The sequence below is a fragment of the Ranitomeya imitator genome, chromosome 4, assembly GCF_032444005.1.
Source record: "Ranitomeya imitator isolate aRanImi1 chromosome 4, aRanImi1.pri, whole genome shotgun sequence".
In the NCBI taxonomy this organism is placed as follows: domain Eukaryota; kingdom Metazoa; phylum Chordata; class Amphibia; order Anura; family Dendrobatidae; genus Ranitomeya; species Ranitomeya imitator.
In genome coordinates this window covers 432,287,938-432,301,680 of record NC_091285.1, presented here as the reverse complement: position 1 = coordinate 432,301,680, position 13,743 = coordinate 432,287,938, and the positions used below count along the sequence as shown (strand labels likewise).

Sequence of the window (13,743 nt, the reverse complement as noted above, 5' to 3'; positions counted from 1 at the left end):
GCTCCTCAGTCTGTGGACTTAGTAGAGGTAATTCTTCTCCATAGCTCCCCTCTCTTTGACAGATGCATTCCCGACAGGACTGGAGTTGTCATCTGCACTATAGTCGCCAGGATCTTGTGAGCTGACGGCTTGCAAACTTTCCTCTTCAGGGGACGATATTAGCGGCTCTTCAATCTCATCGAAGAGAACCATAGGAGCGGGCGTCTTGGGAACACTTGTCACCTTCTCCTCTTTGTCGGGAGCTTGTGGCGAGCATGATGGCGATTTACTCCGATGAACTCGGGTAGTCGTTCCTTTCTCCTCTTTGGGTCGAATCTCACCGTCGGGACCTCTAGACCCAGGTTGGAGTACTACCTCCAGACTTCGGGACTGCGCAGACATTTTACCATAGGCAGATGACACCCTCTCTAACCCTTCTCGGCATCCTATGTCTTGGCACTGTCTTGCTCTGAGTGGGGCTCTTCTCCTCCGGCCGTACCATTTTCCCAATAGGCGACATTAGTAGGACCTTCGGAGGGGTGAGCGAATCTTTGCCGTCGTTTCACTCTGGTAGGGAAATTTCTGGACATATGTCCCACTCTTCCGCACGCCCAGCACTCACATCTGCATCTGTCTGGTGGACGCTTTCTTCCAGATTTCCGGCCTCTGCAGGAAACATATCCTATCTGCGAACGTTCTTTACTCCTTGACCTGGAAGCAAATTTTGGAGCAACTGATGGGGTACCTCTGATGCTCCATACCTCACCTCTAACTTCTTCCTTCCTCCGCCATGAAGTACCTCGAGATATGTTGTTGGGCCTCAAGACGGCAGCAAGGGCTCTCTTCAGGCTGTCATTTTCTTCCCTCATTTCTTGTATTCCTTGACGCAGTTCACGGAACCACTTCAGCTCTTTCTCATTGGGGGTGGGTACTCTGCAACACTGGACCATCGCCGTCAAGCCTGCAACTCTCTGCTTGCCTATGCATGCCTCTGCCCCAATGTCAGCAAAAGTCATATGTGGGTTAACTCGCAGGCACTCAGGCAAAGCCCGCCCAAGCAGTTCATCTCTCAGGCCCATCACCAACTGGTCTCGCAGCACTATGTCAGGGGGTCCAAAGCCTATGCAATCTTTCTTAAGAATTGCAGTGTGTAGCTCCTGTAGCACGTTCATGTACTGCATCACAGTCTCCCCTCTCTTTGGATACGCCTAAAAAAAACTCCTACATCCGTGAGGTCCCCATGCGTCTTTTCAAGTATTTGCAGTACTTTGTCAAAGGTGTCTCGCACCTGGGGGTCATAGCATGACATAATTCCTCACCTCACTATCTAGAGCCATCACAGCATCCTCCGCCTCTAACACAAGAGTCATGGGGTACAGCTTCATCCTCCCCCTGACCTGCTCAGTCCAGCTCCATTGCTCCCTGTGAACTTGGGGAGATTATTCAACATTGTTCCCAATGGCATGGTGGCTCTTGGGGCACCCCCAACCGCTTTGTCTGCCACCCCCACGTCCGTAGACCGCATCCTGCCGACTACCCCAAGTGAAGAGTTCTAGCAGAAACGTGGGATACAGTGACGGACGGGAAACAGAGCGAGGGTTAACAGGTTTATTTCCAAGGGAGATACTCAACGCAGGGAGGTAAAGAGTCAAATGGAGTTAAAGGTACAGCAAAATGCAACAGTTCAAAGCACAATAATTAGGTGGCAAGAGTATAAGGTAGTCCTCACACTGCAGCAGGAGCTTGCACATTAAATAGCGCTGGCAACGGCGGGCACAGTGCCTCCTCCTAGATGATATTGTAGTCGCTGGTTCCAGCATGCAGGTACCCGCGGTCCGGTCTACCCCATTACATATGTAGCAATTTTTTTTTTGTAATTCCATTAATTAGATTACAGAATCATTTTATTTAAAGAGAAATTAGAAAAAGTTATTTTGAAGACTAGAGAGGAAGGAATTCCAAAGTCTTCTAGCTGGTTAGCAAATGTATTATCTATTACCTCTCTTATTATACATTAATGTCAGTCACATTTCTGATGAATTGTTAATTGTTTCCACTGAAATAAGTTGTCAACGTCTATGGAAAGATTAAACTTAATGATCTTTCTAATGGAGATTATTTGTAGCATTTGGATATGTGTAGTATTAAATAATGAGGAGTAGCTTGAGATCCTCATATGCTACACAATTTTACATTTGGGTCACATAGTCTTTGTAAATTACCTTGATCTTTTAGAAATTCTGAGTAATAAAAAAAACAAGTCTTCGCTTATACCTTACTATGTATCCCCCTCCTTAAAGCAGCCAAATCAAAGGGCTTTACTGTGGCATTTACTCTAGATTCTAACTGTAAAGGGCACTAGAATTTTGCCCCATGAACTCCACTATTCTTTTATCTACAAAAAGACCAAAATGTGTGATTAAATCATATAAGTTTGTTGTATTTGCTATAGATATTTTTTAATATTCTAATGTTATTTTTTCATTCCAGGTGATGTAGAATGCTTGTTGTCTGTGTTATACTGTGATATTAGAGGGTTGAGCTAAATTACTCATCATGGTTCAAAATACTACCATTCCTTGTGACAGAGTATAGCAGTATAATATATGAGTATTATATTTTGGTGTTTTAATGAAAGCATGGCATTTTTATTTGAACAGTATTCGGGCACATTTATTCTTCTATAATTCACTGCAAATTTCATAGGGCCCCCTACTACACCATCATCCTCCCCTGCATGTCTTTCCCTCTTATGGCATAGATATTTTCTTCTGTCACAAACACAAGAAAAAGAATAGACTAGAAAACAGGGGCTCCCATATCATTTATTTAAGATTTTGACTAGAAACACATTTTCACACATGTCTGATTGTAGGTTGTACTACCACTGAGACCCTCCAATTCAATCATTAAAATGGAGATTCTGATCACAGTGAGGAGAAGTGTTAATGGTAGTTAAGCATGCACCCTGCCACTCCATTCAAGGTCCCCAATTCTTTTAAGACTGACATTTCATATTCCATTTTTAGTGAGGGGTGTGCAGGAATAGGATGGGCAAATTCATTAAGAGATGCACACCACTTCATCAATTTGGTGCACCTTTTCAGTGGCAGGTGGTTCTGTGTGCCTCGACAGAAATGTTATTTCAGTCGGTGACTGGAGTAACATTACCGGAGAAAAAAACGCTGCTAAATTTCAGGAATCTGACGGCAGGCAGAGCCATGCCCAGTCCCGCTCCTCCCATTTTGGCAAAACTGCCCAAAACTGATGTGAAAGTTCCAAGTCACTAAATTATCATGAAACTATGTGTTATGCAAAATGTTTGCAACTTTTTAATGTCTTATACGGAAGAAGTAGCATGGACACTTTGACAAATTGGGGCCAATGTCTCATAAACAGTTCTCCATGTAGTAGTTTTTATCAGCCTCATAGACATAGAATAGAGTAACAGTGTGTATGCATGACCACCACTACCTCACTCAAGCTTCTCCCCACATCTGTTGTGGAGAGAGGAGAAGTGTGGAATTTGAGACCCCTTTTTATTAATTTGTAGGAGTCAGTGGACAATTTTTAATGGCACAGTCCTTTTCACTCATTTAGTATTTTATTAACCAAAAGATATCACAGAAAATATCTGTTTACATTTTGTGCGTTTTAACAATGCAATCCTTCATCTCCAGCTAATACTTTCCTACATCTTCATGCCTGTGGCCTTTATGATGGGAGTAGAATGGGATGAAGCAGATCTAGTTGGTGAGATGTTGGGGACAAAGATAATTTTGAACGAGTTTGTGGCATATCGAATGCTGGCTGATTATAAGGCTAATCGCATCGAAGGTGTGGAAGAATGGATTGATGGATCCAGACAGTGGATTTCGGTAAGTATAATATAATAAAAACTCTTGTAAAACAAGAGTAAAAATATAATGTTTGGTAGAACTTTAGGTCTTGTGATAATCAATGACTTTGACTGTTTTCTTGCATTTCAATAAAACTCAATAGAGAAAAAAATAATAATTGGCAGTTGTAGGACTATATGGACTTCATTCTCTTATGTTAAAGTGCAAATGTTACAAGTTTGCTGAAGTGGCATTAAATGTTAATATTAGTAAATTACTTCAATGAAGAAATAATAAAAGATAAAAAGAAGAGAAGGGAATTATTTCTGCAATACACTGTATCATTTATACAACTTAAATAAATGTTCTCCCTTTGGATACTTGTAAGACTCATTCAATTTTGATGAAAAGAAGAGTTTTGTCTTGAAACAATATTAATGTAGATGATGAGGCAACAGTATTTTATATACCATATTTTGCAGATTATAAGATGTTTTCCCCAAAATATGGGAAGGGAAATAGGAAAAACTGTTGTTTTTAATAAAACGGTGCATGTCATAATCTGCTTTTGCAGCAGCTTACCTGGGAGGCAGGTGACAGTGTCTCTACTGGCGGAGGCTGGAGATGCTGTGTGCTACAGGCTGGTAGGACGGTGTGTTCAGTGGCGGCAGGAGTTGGGCCATGGCTGCGCACCCCAGGCTGGGGGCTGAGCTGACATTTTGTGACAGTACAGAGCCTCATACCTTTCATATTTTCTAATGTGATGGACCCCGGGACAATGGTCGCCTAATGCGGCGCATGCACAATTGAGATTTTGGGAGCCATGATCGCAGTGCCGAGATCTCAATTTGCGCATCTGCTGCCTCCAGCGCCCACAGCATTAGAAAGTATGGAAGGTGTGGGGTTCCGGGCTGTCACAAAATGTTGACGGAGCCCCCGCTCAAGTCAATCCCTAGCACCGCAAAAGACAGATGGGATACACAAACACAGGGAACACTTAGCTTGAGGAAACTCAGTGAGAAACACCAACATCCTCCAAACACCAGAGAGGAAGATAGCCAACTGCAATAGCTCCAAGCCTCAACATGGTCATAGCAATATCAACCACAACTCCTAGAAGCCAGCTGGGAGTTATAAACACTCGGGTCCAGATATGTCAACTAGTACTTGGGGAGGTTGCCACTGGGTCCTATAGTCAGAAGGACTATAAGTCTGGAAAAAGTCTGCAAAACAAACTACTGATACCTTCTGCAGACAGATGCAGAGCGACGGTCTGCAGCCTCTGACACACCCGTGACAGTACCCCCCTTCTACGAGTGGCCTCTGGACACTCAGGACCAGGTTTCTCAGGAAAAGAGGTATTGAACGAACAAATCAGCCTGGGAGCATTCACGTCTGATGTAGAAACCCACATCCTTTCCTCTGGACCATAATCTCTCCAGTGCACGAAATATTGTAGGGAATGAAGTTGGAGGCGTGAATCTACAATCCTCAAAATTTGAAACTCTAGGTTTCCATCAACCATTATTAGGGGTGAGGGCTCAAGGGGTTCTACATATCTCTTGAGTAAAGACCTGTGAAAAACGTTGTAGATCTTAAGAGCCTGAGGTAGCTCAAGACGAAACGCTGCTGGACCAATAATGACGGTTATCTTATAGGGACCAATGAATCTAGGTCTGACTCCCAACTTCCAGGAAGGAACCCTCAACTTGAGATTCCTGGTAGACAACCACACAAAATCATTCACATTCAGGTGCGGACCTGGCACACATTTACTGACAGCCATACGTATATACCTGTCTCTCCTGACCCTGTTAGGAACAGGTAGTGGTGAAACAGAACCAGATGGATGGGTGTGCAGTACTTTAGAATGTGTGCAAAAATTGCAGGTAGATACTTGTTTAACCACATCCCGATGCAACCTCGGCCACCAAAAATTATGAGATAGGTGGTCCGCGGTTGCCTTACCACCTGGGTGGCCAGCAAGTACAGAGTTAGGCTACGTTCAGACTAGCGTTGTGCGCCGCTGCGTCGGCGATGCGACGCACAACGCAACGAAAAACGCAGCAAAACGCACGCAAAAACGCTGCGTTTTGCGACGCGTGCATCGTTTTTTGCCGAAAATCGGACGCAAGAAAAATGCAACTTGTTGCGTTTTCTTGGTCCGACGCTTGCGGCAAAAAAGACGCATTTGTCGCAAAACGCAACAAGCAAAAACGCATGCGTCCCCCATGTTAAACATAGGGGCGCATGACGCGTGCGTCGCCGCTGCGTCGCCCGACGCGGCGCCGACGCACACTAGCACAACGCTAGTGTGAACGTACCCTTATGATATTCTCCAGTTACTTAGATGGCACAAACAACTTGAAGGGCAGGAAGGAGGGCTGTCCCCCTGAGCCTCCCACACCTCACCCTCCAGGTCGGGTTACAAGGCTAGAATGCCTACCATTCTGTATAATTGGGGCAGGGTCCTCCAAGCCAGACAAAAATGTCAGTAAGATCCCAGTAGATACAACAGAAGGGGAAACATTTAGGCAGTTACCATGACAGTAATCTCCCAACTTTACAATCTCTCTGGACTGCCAATCCACAGTTGGATTATGCTTCACCAATCAGGGCAAACCCTAAACTATTGGAGTGTGGAGACCGTTCAGGACATAACAAGGAATTATTTCATAATGCGAAGACCCCACTTTCAGTCTTATGTTATGAACAATTTGTGTCAGATTTCTCTGTGTAAGTGGTGCTGAGACAATGGAGCAAATAGGAAAGGGTTCAACCAAGTTAGAGCAGACAAAACCATGAGTTCTAGCAAACTCAGCATCCACCATACTGACTCCAGCTCCATTGTCTACAAACACAGAATTTTTTTCAGACCTGCTCTCTAGCACCACCTCTGCTGTTAGGACAAAATGAGAATTGCAGGTTGAAGAAGAAAGCACCCCTTGATTATCAAGCTCAAGACTCCCAAGGGTTAATTGAGTCTGTTTTTGATTTGGAATTACAGGATATGCCCGAATAAAATGTCCCTTCTTCCCACAAGAAAACATACACCCTTTTTCTTGCAAATGTTGGGGGAAACATACAATGTGAAGGCACCCCCCCAACTGCATGGGTGACTGTAACTCTGCAAGTATAGGTTCACCTCAGGACCTTCCCTCCAACACTGAGATCCTGTCTTACCCATCTGTGCCGCAGGCGTCTATCCACCCGAATAGCCAAGGACATGGCAGCCTCTAGTGACACAAGAGTTTCATACACTGCTAATGTGCCCTTTAACCTTTCAGTGAGGCCCTGAAGGAATTGGCTTCTGAGAGCCAGGTTATTCCATTTGATATCAGTTGATCACCTGCGGAATTCGGAGCAATAGGCCTCCACTGAACGACTCCCATACTGAATGCTACGCAGTCTGGATTCTGCCAAGGAAATACAGTCAGGTTCATCATAGATCAGGGCAAGAGCCCTGAAAAAACCCAGGACTGAGGTCCCACCTGCAACAGTGAAATAACAATTTTTACTCATTGCACCTCATCTCCAGAGGAGTAAGGATGAAGTTTAAAGTAGCATTTGAATGCCTCCTTAAATACAAAAAACTTGTCCCTACCCCCAGAAAACCTCTCCAGGAGGGCAATATTGGGTTCAAGCTGGACCGGCCAACCCGCAGTGGCCCCCACAATAGGAGCCTGCAGCCGCTGCCATTGCTGCTGGACCTTAGAACGAAGGTCAGTCACCTCCAGTGACAACCTCTGCAGCTGTTCTGCTAGCACAGCAACGGGATCCATGAACTGGGCAAAAAAAAAAAAACACACAGAAAAAACACACACATAAAAGTGTCAGTTTTTGTCTTTTACAGATGTGAATGGCGGTTGATAATGTCATGCAACATGAATGTAGTGCAGAGGTAGCACACTATGCATTGATGAGGCAGTGACCCAGCAAAGTTCAAAACAAAAGTCTCTTTTAATGTTCAACTCAGAGCAATACACAGTACACAATATCCTCTGATCGCAGCCAGGAACCATATCCTTCAGATTTCAGCCAATAAACACACCAGTCCACCTCCGAGACCAGTTGCTGTGGGCAACTGCACTGCTGTGTACGCTGTGGATGCCAGGTCTTTCAGCTCCGCTTGCCTGTGTTGCCTCACATAGGTGGAGCTCTGCAGAGCCATCTGCTCTGCACAGTTGAGAAACCCAAAATCACTCTGACCCTGACACAACCAACCCTCTGCTTCAGGGTTTTTTACAAGCAACCTGTGGCCACCGGTCACCTGGAAAACCCGGCCAGGAAGGAAATGGGCTGCCCCACTATCATCCGGTAGCCCATTTAAAAAATAAAAGCCCAGCAGGTTTTCTTAAATCTGCCCCAGACAAATAGCTTGTCCAAGACCAATACTCACTTTTATTCTGCATTGCAGAATCACAGCTATATCTGTTACTGCAATGCACTCTCATGGCCTCAATATGCCTCTGTGCGCATCCTGGGGAGAACACACAGTGACCCTCACATGTGACACTGCCTCCCATGTAGGAAAGGCTAAGTGCATCATGTAGGGATAAGGGAAAGGGAACTAAACACTAGGGAAGGGGAGAGTGGAGACCCCTAGGCAGATCTAACATCACCCTTTCTGCCCTATTGTCCTTATATAGGTTCTGCACCTTTCGCCGAGCAGGATACCTAATCCCTGTCTGACCCTGGCGATAAGCCCGGCATAGGGGAGGACAGGATGACCTCTAGTCAATCCCCACTACCACTAAAGACAGATGGGATATACAAACATGGAGAACACTTAGCTTGAGGAGACTCAGAGAGAAACACTGAAGTCCTTCAAACACCAGAGAGGAAGATAGCCAACTATCAGTCCAGGTGTGTCAACTAGAGCCGGGGGATGTTGCCACTGGGTCCTAGAGTCAGAAGGACCAGGAAGAAGTCTGCAAAGCAAACTGCTGAGACCTCCTGCAGACAGATGCAGAGCGACGGTCTGCAGCATCTGACATACCCGTGACAAATGACCATCATTATTGGACCATAGGGGGTCTGGTCTGACGAGTCTTGTTTTTTTTTTTTTTACACCATGTGGATGCTGGATGCATGTGACTTCATGGAGGCCACACTTCTCAATATATAGGACTTGAAATGTTTGCTGCTAATGGCCTGGTACTACAGAACAACTTCACAGGTCTTGTAGAATTCGTGCTTCAAAGCATTGAAACTGTTTTGGTGGCAAGAGGAGGTCAACAGAATACTAGGCAGGTGGTTTTGAACTTATGACTGTTTGGAAATGCATTCACAGGTCTCTTTTGGTTATGCAGAATATGAAGGAGAAGTTGTCATCTAGATTATGACTGATTCAATAGAGAAGGGACAGGTTGTATCACTCAGGTGTTGTGAGCATGGTAAACATGGTAAAATGTGGAGCAAGAAGAGTTAAGATTCCCTAAATTTCATGAAAATGTAATACAAGAAAGTTTTGATGTTAAATTACCAATGAAAATGCCACCTTATTCACAATTAAAGTTTCATGCGTTACTAATGCTTTGATTTATGCTTTATTTTTTAATGAGTGGGATGTAAAACCTGTTGTGTTTTGCAGGAGCGAGCAGAGATCATCACTACATTTGCCCTTTGTGGATTTGCCAATATCAGCTCAATTGGGATCATGCTAGGAGGACTGTGTAAGTTTATCTTACCATAAAATAAAACATTATAGAGTTAAAAATCAAATGTCACTAAAATTCTCTAAGAAGTCCTCACTAACTGATATCCTTATAGTATGGTGATTTGTTTGAGTGATCTGTAAAATTAAGTTTATTATTAATTATTCTTTAGCATTCACTTATTAATTAAACCATTAACATAATCCATTTGTGTCTCATCAATTAACATAATCCTTTTGTATCTCAGCCTCTATGGCTCAGGAGCGTAAAGGTGACCTTGCCAAAGTAGTGGTTCGGGCTTTGATGACTGGAGCGTGTGTATCATTTGTTAATGCAAGCATTGCAGGTATATTTTTTTATGTTATTCTCTTTGATTTTGTAGCACTTAATTAATATTTGCTGCTTTTTATATACATGTAAAAATCAGGATTTTGCAAGACTCGACAAACCCCTCAACAGGTTCATTCCTGAGCTTTCCATGCAAGTGTTGGACTTATTCTCTTCTTTCCATTGAGATAAATACACATAAAAAGAAACACTCACCCAAGTGATTTATGCCCTGTTAACATGCTGCAGCCTCAACGTGGCCACATTGCAGTTTTTCACTGTGGTTTTCTAATGTTATACAAAAAAAGTGCATTTTTTTGGTTTACAGCCAATTTCCACAGAACTGCAGCAAAACTGAAGTGTGTTAGCTGAAATCTACAGCCCCAACATTTGACCCTATCCTGAGCATTGAGTCAGAAGAGAGTTGAGTTATGGATCTTAATAGCCATGTTCTCTAATATTAGAATCAATGTATAATTAATAGTTGTATTTGTGTTTATTAGCACTATTGGAGTGGCCAGGAGATTATCAGAGTTGGTAACTATTCCAATAACTTGTTTACCATCTATAACTTATTTTATGTTGCAGGAATATTGTTCACCCCAAGAGATTCCGTGAATTGCATACCATTTCTCGGAGATATAGATCCTTATGGGAACAAAACCTATCATCTTTATGTCTGTTGTAAGGACATTTATGAAAGGTTAGTGTGACTAACACATACTTTTATGACTGTAATAATGAATTTAATTGCAAGAGAAAAAGGGATTGTCTATTAATCACTTGGTCAAGTGACCTCAGGGAAAACATAGTTGGAAGCACAAGTAAACCACAAGTCAAAGTGCAGTCAATGATTTTGGCTATGCCTCATGTTCCTGTTAAATTTAAAGGGGTGGTTCAAAGCTAGCATTTAGTTTAATCCTAAATGCCTATCTATTTAATGTCATAATCTGATCTAATTTCTAATGTACTTTAATTAAAAAGTCTCTACCATTACCTTACTTACTACTCTAACTGCTTTTATTTTTTATTCACTACTTCCTCTTTGATAATGATTACCCAGTATGGGGGAAGAGATTCAGAAGTCCAGCACCGCCCCTGCAAGTGATGTCACTGCTGAGCTCTCCTTTTCCTGCACATTGGGTAATCTTCTTACAATGTGTACTAACAGTGCGCTCTGTTGCTGTCATGTCACTTCTGATCAGAGCCGGCGAGGGAGCGCACTGTCACTGTCCATATTGCACAGTGATAAGAATCATCTGAACATACGTCGAAAATGACAACTGATTCATGCTCAATAAAGCAGGTACTAGCCCAGTCCATGACGCAGACGTCACCGATGATGTTTCATTTTAGGGAGGGCCAGAGGCTGCAGCGGTGACCATAGCCTGTGCCACCTGATGATGCACTTCAATTCTCAAATTAAGCGTTATCATAGAGGAAGTCCTTTTAATTAAAATATATTAATAAAGAGATTAGATTATGAATTTAAATAAAAAGGCATTTAGGATTAAAATAACTTTTTGCTTTGGACCACTCCTATAACAAAAGCATTACATCTACACTGTAAGTAAATGAATAATAGAGACAAACACACTTAGGAGAAACTGCTGATCTCAATGGTTGCCTGCTGCGGTGATGTGGGATGTCAATGTGACAACTCTGATGCCGCAAAAACGCTGAGACCAGAGCAGCAGCGGAAAGTCAGCACGGGATGTGTGCAGGGTAAGTACCTGCTCTCTTTGCTATGGTACGTATATAAAAGAGTTTGGGGTCCACTTTTCTTGAAGTACAAAACCTATTTTACTTTCTAACAAAAACATACATTTTTTAACTATTGCCCTATAGCATTAAAAGACAACCATAATAATTAATCTATTACTTAATACTCTTGTTTAAATTTCCTTTTGATACAAAAATGTTGATTTTAATCACATGCCCATAACTATCAGCTTGTAGATCACAGGACCTCTTTTCCAGCCTGATTCCACTGCTACAGCCATGGAAATGGGCATAAAAATGTGTGGAAAATGTAATTGCTTACCTACAATCTCCTCCAGCCCCCCCAAAAGAGACTATACATAATTGTTTACAAATGTATATGGTTATTAATTTAATTTAACTGATTAAATTGTTGCTCTTGTATGCTTCCACTGGGTTAAGATTAGGGGCAAAGCACACACGGTGAAGCAAGCCACTTTGCGCCTCGCCTGATTCATTAAAAGTCATCCCCCTCTTAAGATCAGGCGCCTTACACTCCAACCCGTCTCCTCATCAAGAACGGCATAAGACATACTTGATGAATAAAAAAATGTCTTGATGAATCGTTCTGGCATGTACAGTTTGTTTAGTGATCTATGGCTTTTTTCCCTATGACTAAGCTGTGAGCTTTGAGTTCCTCTCCCTATCCAGATTCACTCTTGAAATTGTGTGATCATTTTCTGGCTTATGCATTTTTTACAATATGTGGAATGGAGATAATCATTTCAGGTGATTTGGGCAGAACGAATCATAAATTGTTCAAATTTACAGACTTCTGAGAGTTTTTTAAAATCAGGCTCAAATTTCATCCGCGACTAATCGATTTGCTCATCTATTGAGGTTCCGTGAATCCTGCCATCTAGACAGGCTGAAATACATACTTACCTTTCATCTGCTTGTGAAAATCACTTACACTTCATACATTTTTCTTTCCTTTTACAGCACTGAAAATATAAATGGGACACTGTCATTTGTAAATGGCTGGGAAAATGTATCGCACTCTAATGTGTCTTTGATAAATTGCTGCTCAGTTTACAACAATACAGTTTGTCAAGGTTTGACAGTCTTCTAATTTCTCATGCAAAAATGGGACAGACCAGCACTGAAAAACAACAGCATGCGGAATTACTTGCATGCCGATATAAGAACGTCAGCCATGTGGACTGCGGACTGATGCTTCCAGAACAACAGCCACATCAATTATTTATAAAGTAGTTTCATTCATCATTTATAACATGGAATATTTTAACACAATGGTAAGTTATCTTCTTCACACATCATAAAATGCAGGAAAGTGGAAGTTTACATTCGATCTGCATCATGAAGGACATCTCATCAGACTTCAGAATAACCTGATTGTATTATTTTGCCAAGGTACAATGTTCATCAAACGTTATACTGTCTAATATATTGAAAAACAACCCCCTTGGTTTGTAATGTATGTAATGTATGTTGGATGTGTCATAATCAATAACAATAAAAAAAAAGCCTTAAAGAGTTTGTCCATTGTTATAACGTGTCCAAATCTGTCCCAACAGCTCCAGACAAACATATTTGTGATTATCTGTTTACATTCTTCTAAGTTGATATCTCGTTGCCAGTCACACGATCTAATGTGTCTCTACACTGTGCTCTGATGGTGATTTTTGGTCAGATCTACCCTCTTCCAGGTTCTGAAGATGGTGCCATGCTCTCTCTGGAGGAGAAGAAAGAGTTGGTGATGACAAATGACAGTGTAGAGAAGCACTGGATAGCGTGACTAGCAGCAAGATGCCGGCTTAAAAACATAATAAAATATAAGACAATTACTTGTTTGCTGCTGTTAGGAGAGCCGGGTTATATAGGCTGACATTAGTGCCAAATGCAATCCTGGCTTTTACGGCTTGTGCAATCTACATCAGCATTGCTGCTCAATCTCTTGGTTGGTTGTAGCGACCACACGTACTTTAGTTGTGATATCACCACAGCAGACAGTCAACAAAAACTACTTGGAAAAGATGTGTAATGCTGATTTGATTATTTTTAGTTACTGTAGTCTAAACCTAGGGGTAAAGGTACCTTCACACATAACGATATTGTTAACGATATCGTTGCTTTTTGTGATGTAGCAACGATATCGTTAATGAAATCGTTCTGTGTGACAGCGACCAACGATCAGGCCCCTGCTGGGAGATCGTTGG

The 13,743-nt window shown here is 42.3% G+C and overlaps 1 protein-coding gene across 1 annotated transcript in view; it reads left to right on the top strand.

Annotated features, from left to right (window-relative positions):
* The window catches only part of SLC28A1 (solute carrier family 28 member 1), a 200,717-nt gene extending 187,654 nt beyond the window's left edge, over nucleotides 1–13,063 (top strand). The window contains exons 14-18 of the mRNA XM_069765557.1: nucleotides 3,660–3,857; nucleotides 9,412–9,493; nucleotides 9,723–9,821; nucleotides 10,391–10,505; nucleotides 12,506–13,063. Coding sequence (XP_069621658.1) covers nucleotides 3,660–3,857; nucleotides 9,412–9,493; nucleotides 9,723–9,821; nucleotides 10,391–10,505; nucleotides 12,506–12,635 — 624 coding nt within the window. The 3' untranslated portion in view covers nucleotides 12,636–13,063. The remainder of the gene's footprint in view (nucleotides 1–3,659; nucleotides 3,858–9,411; nucleotides 9,494–9,722; nucleotides 9,822–10,390; nucleotides 10,506–12,505) is intronic.
* The last annotated feature ends 680 nt before the right edge of the window (nucleotides 13,064–13,743 follow it).